Source organism: Conger conger, chromosome 6 (genome assembly GCF_963514075.1).
Source record: "Conger conger chromosome 6, fConCon1.1, whole genome shotgun sequence".
Taxonomy (NCBI): Eukaryota; Metazoa; Chordata; class Actinopteri; order Anguilliformes; family Congridae; genus Conger; species Conger conger.
This window is the reverse complement of record NC_083765.1, coordinates 35082117-35088802: the sequence shown is the minus strand read 5'-3', so window position 1 is coordinate 35088802 and position 6686 is coordinate 35082117. Positions and strand designations below refer to the sequence as shown.

The following is a 6686-nucleotide window of genomic DNA, read 5'->3' as shown; positions in this document are numbered from 1 at the left end:
AGCCCCACACCACACCCGAGGCAGGGTACAGCTGTGTATGTGTGCGTGTATGTGTGTGCATGTGTATGTGTGTGCGTGTGTGAACACTGTACTGTGTGTGCGTGTGTATGTGTGTGCGGGTTCCATTTGTTTCAAGGTATTAAGAGAAATGAACAAACGCTTTATCACAGCCTACACCAACAGCTAATGGATGGGCACACACACGCACACACAGTACAGTGTTCACACACGCACACAGTACAGCGTACACACAGTACAATGTACACACAGTATAGCGTACACACACAAAGTGCAGCGCACATACACACGCACAGTACAGTGTACACACACACGCACAGTACAGTGTACATACACACACACGCACAGTACAGTGTACATACACACACACGCACAGTACAGTGTACACACACACACAGTACAGTGTACACACACACATTCACACACACACACACACACACACACTGTACAGTACACACACACACTGTACAGTACACACACACACACACACACACTGTACAGTACACACACACACACACACACACACACACTGTACAGTACACACACACACACACACACACTGTACAGTACACACACACACACACACACACACACACTGTACAGCATACACACACCTCTTGTGAGCCAGGCTGCTCTTGGAGCGGGCCGCATTGTGCAGAGCGGCGTGACAGCGCACTGTTATTCAGCGCTTTTGTCTTTGTTTGCACGGGGGCGTCTTTGTGCTGCCCCTGCATTGTGCCCTCCATTATTGGGGGGGGGGGGGGCCAGCGGGCCTCATTGTGCTGACGATGGGCAGCGGGGGGAAACAGAGGGGGGCTGATATGGCCGGAGCAGAGGGTCAGAGCGGCAGTCAGTCAGCAGAGGAACCTCCGCACGACAGCCGTCATGGAATAGGACCACCCGTCGCCGCTAACGACCACACACGCTCCCCGCCGACGCTCCTCGAGCCCCAGAACGCCCCCCGCGGCAGCCATGCAGGAGTCCCCCGGATCTCTGGGCATGGACGGCGGCTACGCCAGCAACGTCCCCGCCTTCCTCACCAAGCTCTGGACGCTGGTGGAGGACCCCGAGACCAACCACCTCATCTGCTGGAGCACGGTGAGTGAGGCCGGGGCCTCTGGCAGCTTGTTTCGCTCGGATGCCCCCCGGTTCCGCTCCCGTCCAATGGACACTTTGACCGCTTGACCGCGTCATTTTTCAAAAGCTTGTTTTAATGTAGCAGTCGCTTGTCTTTTTTCGAGGTTAATTTGAAAGAATTTGAGTGTTCCATCGCAAACAACTGGGAAGATGATTTGCCAACATTGCCCTCACAAGAAAATTATATATATATATATTTATGTGTTTATGTATTTATGTTTCAAATGAAAATATAATGAGGTTATAATGATAGTTTAGGTCAAAACTGGGTACGTACACACAGTCAAATGTTCAGTGTTAACTCTGACAAAGCACATAATGGTCCTTTCAGACCCATATATACTCTGTTAGAGTTGAAATGACACTGGACATTTTACTGTGCAGGGAACGGAAAGTAAATACAATGCTCTTGAATACACAAAGACCAAGCATCTCCAAATGCAGGTTCAGCACATTATGTACAGAAGGTGAAGAGACACTAAGGTTACGAGGACAACGGGGCTGAGACCAGGGGTCACGTGATTGTTATTCTAAGCAGCATTAAGAAATGTGACCTTTACTGGAAATAAAGCCAGGAAAGATGCACACTGAGTGAGTGGCAGCGCGTCTGAATCCCAGCACAATGTTTACTGCAGGAAGTACGCTCCTGGTCCGGACACTCTCCCTGAGGAGGTGTGCTGGGTGGGTTTCTCACTGGGAGAGGACGGACAGAATGCCTCATTACAGGCCAGGCTCGTTCCAGGAGAGAGTGGCCTCTAGGCCAAACTGCTCCCTCAGTGGCACTGGGACCCGGCATTGTGACAAACAGTAACAATGATGATGCATTTCAATAACCGGAGAAAACTGGATTGTAGTGTTTCATTATTTAACGCCATCTCTTATATATATTTTTTATATATTTAACCAGTCTTGTTTGCATTTATTATTATTATTATTATTATTATTATTATTATTATTATTATTGTGATGATGATGATGATGATGATGATGATGATGATGATGATGATGATAAGAATAATTATTATTATCAGTGGTAATACCATAACTGAGCTTGTATGGCAATGACCATGAGGTAAATTACAGAGGTTTTTTTAAATATATCACTCAAACTTGAATAAAGCTTAAAACAGTGAACAAAGGGCCTGACAGAAACTGAGGGAATAAAAGCACTGTGGCAGCTGGCAGGTAAAGAATGGCTATTACACTTTTTCCAAACGGTTATCCATATGGATGCGTATTGCTATGTTACATCATATTGCTGCTACAATTTATCAGATAGGTATTGATATGTTTATCCTTGTTTTTACAAGATTGTTTTTGTAATGGCCTTTCTGATGGTTGCTGTCTTTGTCATTATACACGTATGGTTGTGATTTTAACTTTACGGTTTTTCAGATGTTTGTCGTTGTGATTTATTAATCAGATTTTTACCGTTACATTTCATCAGATACGTATTGCCACATTGATCGTATGGTTATCATATTTCATGGTTTGTCGAATGGTTATTGCGATGGGTCATGGTTATTGTCATAGCTCTTGGTGTGACTGGGCCTTTGTCACCTCTGAAGTTGCTCTCTTTGACAGAGAATGTGAGGTTACCTAACGAAGTGAAGGTCAGGACTTGTGAGCTCTGAGCACTTTCGATATTACTTACGCTACATCGCGGCAGAACGCTGTGCGGTTCCCTTTCTTCACTCTGACGTGCTGACAGCTTTATTAGTGCTGACGAGGCCATTCTTCGAGAGAGCTGACCCGCATTCAACAAGAATGACATAGCAAGATTAATATCAGCGAACACCTGTGAACAATTTCACCGGTTTCTCTGTTTGGCACAAATGTTTACTTATGTTGGCTAACAGTCTGAATGTTCCGAGTCCAGTAAACAAAAATGGCTGCCAAAGGGACAGGTACTAAGAGAAATGAAATTGACCATTAGTTCTGTGGTCAGCAAAAGTGGAATTTAATCAACAATTTTAATATACTGTATATATCTTCTAATAATAATTATCATAATTATATCAGTCTTAGCACATGTTGTATTATCACCATCATAATTATGTCAAATGTACAAATGTAATGTTTATATATATATTTTAAAACCTCTACAAACAATGTCACCTACAATTAAAACACAATCCTTAATTGCATTATTGATGGTAGGTTAGGTCTCTGTATTATTCAATGGTTTTATTTTAGATTTAGATGAAAAATAATCACATTTTTGTGAAATGTAGTAAGAGAATGAGACAATAAACGATTTCACTGACATACATATCAGGAAATATTGGACAGTTACAGTAACATGCTGACTTTCCACAATAACTGATTTTCATGGAAGGCTATGAAAGGACTTTATGAACCCAGAACAAAGCTTGTTTACAAAGAGCCCTTCTCAGCCCTGCTTCTTGCTGGTTACTATCCTCGTGTTATTAAATATCCCTCAGGGCTAACAATGTTCTCCTTGGCATGCTGCTTTAATTGCCAGAGTGTCTGAAATATATTACCGATACCAATAAATGCTGGTAAATCAGTCTTAAGCAGAAGACTGAATGAGCATGCAAATGCTGAATGCAACAGGAAGTGTTCAAACCAAAACCAAGAGATTTTTATTGCAATGATAATATTAATTAATATTGCCCATCCATCACCAAGATCAGATATGAGTATTAGACTAAGTGTCATGATATTGTTGGAACAACAGTGAACGTTGTCAAGGAAAATGAGAAAAGAAAATAAATATTATTTTTCAAGAGACACTCTTTTCTTGAAAAGAGTGGGAGGGTTCATCATTAATCAAGTTCTTGGGTCCTAGAAAAAGTTCTCTGTCACTTGTACTGCTAAAGTGCCACAGAAGGTTCCAACACCCGAAACATAACAGTACAGATGTGCTATCTGTTAATTTAGTCAGCAGCAGCCACCTTAATCTGGGGCATTACACCGCGTGAAATTACACTTTGCTGAAGGCACCAAGAGCAGTCTCCTGAAGCAGCTGTGCTTGACACACCCAATTAAACTGTACCCTGGGGTTTGTAGTGAAAATAGGAGACATTTCCACAGAAAATGTCATTCAACTTATATATATAGTATAATTGATATACTATGGTTATTTTCAGGTAAATTAGCTATTTCATTTCATACAACAAATCAGATGTTCTCTTGAAGGACCCAAACCCACAAACTAAGATATCCTGGGCATGTCTTTCAGTGTTCTAAACGCTTCCTTCTTCACAGTATGTTCGGCCAGCAGAAAAGTTCTGATCTGATTCCCTCTGTCCCCTTTCCCAGACTGGCACCAGCTTCCATGTGTTTGACCAGGGCAGATTTGCCAAGGAGGTCTTGCCCAAATACTTCAAACACAACAACATGGCCAGCTTTGTACGGCAACTTAACATGTGTGAGTATCAACACCCGGCATTAAATACTGTACGTGTGAGTAACACTACTAAGCAATTTCTATGTGTGAGTATCAAGGCTCAGCATTTAATGTGTGAGTAACACCACCAAGTATTATTTATGTGCGAATGCTACTGCTTAGCATTTAATATGTGTGTGTTACACTAGCCAATTTAATATGAGCAACACTGTGTGTGAATAGCACTACTCAGTATCTACTGAGAAAAAATTAGAAGGGTTTGTACCTGTACCTGCTTGTGTGCTAATGAATTCAGGTTCTTTGTTTGTGTTTAAGTGTATGCATTTGTGGGTGTGTGTTTGTGTGTGTGTGTGTGTGTATGTGTGTGTATGTGTGTGTATGTGTGTGTATGTGTGTGTGTGTGTGTGTGTGTGTGTGTAGGCGTGCATGTGTGCATAGCCACCATGGTCCTGTAGGGGCAGGCTTACCCACTCTAAGTTGTGTTGTCAGATGGCTTCAGGAAGGTGGTGAACATTGAGCAGAGTGGTCTGGTGAAGCCAGAGAGAGATGACACAGAGTTCCAGCACCTCTACTTCCTGCAGGGCCACGAGCACCTGCTGGAGCACATCAAGAGGAAGGTGGGCTAATCACCTCTCTACACATGCATGCACGCACACACACGCGCACACATGATCACACATATACACACACGTACACACACACCAAGACACATAATCACACACACATGATCACACACACACGCATGCATGCACACACACATAATTACACACACACGCACACACACACAGACATCTTCACCCACAGACACACACACACACACAAACATAATCACACACACACAGACATCTTCACACGCCGACACACACACACACACTCACAAACATATTCACACACGCGCACACACACACACAAACATAATCACACACGTGCACACACACACAAACATAATCACACACGTGCACACACAAACATATTCACACACACACAAACATGCATGCACACACAAACACACAAAGTCATATATAAACACAGATACACATATGCATGTATATATTAAAATGCAAACACTGAATTCTGAAGCTGAAGACACATCTTCCTCACCTTTTGTACGTGTGTGTGTGTGCATGTGGGTGGGTGTGTGCACGCTTGTGCTTGTGTGTGTGTGCACATGCTTGTGTGTGTGTGTACACGGGTGGGTGTGTGTGCGCCCGCTTGTGTGTGTGTGTGTGTGTGTGTGTGTGTGTGTATCTATCTACTGCTCCAGGTGTCCATAGTGAAGAGTGAGGAGACCAAGGTTCGGCAGGAGGACCTGAGCAAGCTGCTGTACGAGGTCCAGGTGCTGCGCAGCCAGCAGGAGAACATGGAGTGCCAGATACAAGACATGAAGCAGTGAGTGTGTGCACCTGCACCGATTCCACACACCTGACCTCTGTAAACCACTGCACACAGCTGCACAGATTCCACACACCTGACCTCTGTAAACCACTGCACACAGCTGCACAGATTCCACACACCTGACCTCTGTAAACCACTGCACACAGCTGCACAGATTCCACACACCTGACCTCTGTAAACCACTGCACACACCTGCACCGATTCCACACACCTGACCTCTGTAAACCACTGCACACAGCTGCACAGATTCCACACACCTGACCTCTGTAAACCACTGCACACACCTGCACCGATTCCACACACCTGACCTCTGTAAACCGCTGCACCGATTCCGCACACCTGACCTCTGTAAATCATGGTGCACAAATGCACCTGCTCTGACTCACACCTTCAATATTCCAACACTGGTGCCTCCTTACAGACGAGTAGGTAAACTGACACAGTTCTGAATGTCAGTAGCCATGGTAATAGTGATGAAATCATCCCCTTAGCAGACCACGGCTCTTTGTTTGGACACTTTTGCGCAGTGATACCGGTGCCAGTCAGAGTAATTAAAACCTCAGGTGCCGGGGAAGCCATTTCCTTCTTCTGCCATGTTCTCTCTGCTTGGTCCATTGTCTCTGATTGGTTAATAGGACAATAGGGTAGTCACCTGATGTGGTGGCCTGTAATGGGCTCAGTTGTACAGGAAGAGCAGGTACATGGATCATGTGGCACCATTGTTCTGGAATCAGGTCAGGTCACTTCCCAGGAGTGCCCTGGA

At 44.3% G+C, this 6686-nt stretch overlaps 1 protein-coding gene across 1 annotated transcript in view; it reads left to right on the top strand.

The window, feature by feature from the left end:
* Positions 1-969: 969 nt before the first annotated feature.
* The window catches only part of hsf4 (heat shock transcription factor 4), a 16410-nt gene continuing 10693 nt past the window's right edge, over positions 970-6686 (top strand). Inside the window, exons 1-4 of the mRNA XM_061246423.1 lie at positions 970-1116; positions 4441-4549; positions 5018-5145; positions 5793-5917. Of these exons, the coding sequence (XP_061102407.1) occupies positions 991-1116; positions 4441-4549; positions 5018-5145; positions 5793-5917 (488 nt within the window). The 5' untranslated portion in view covers positions 970-990. The remainder of the gene's footprint in view (positions 1117-4440; positions 4550-5017; positions 5146-5792; positions 5918-6686) is intronic.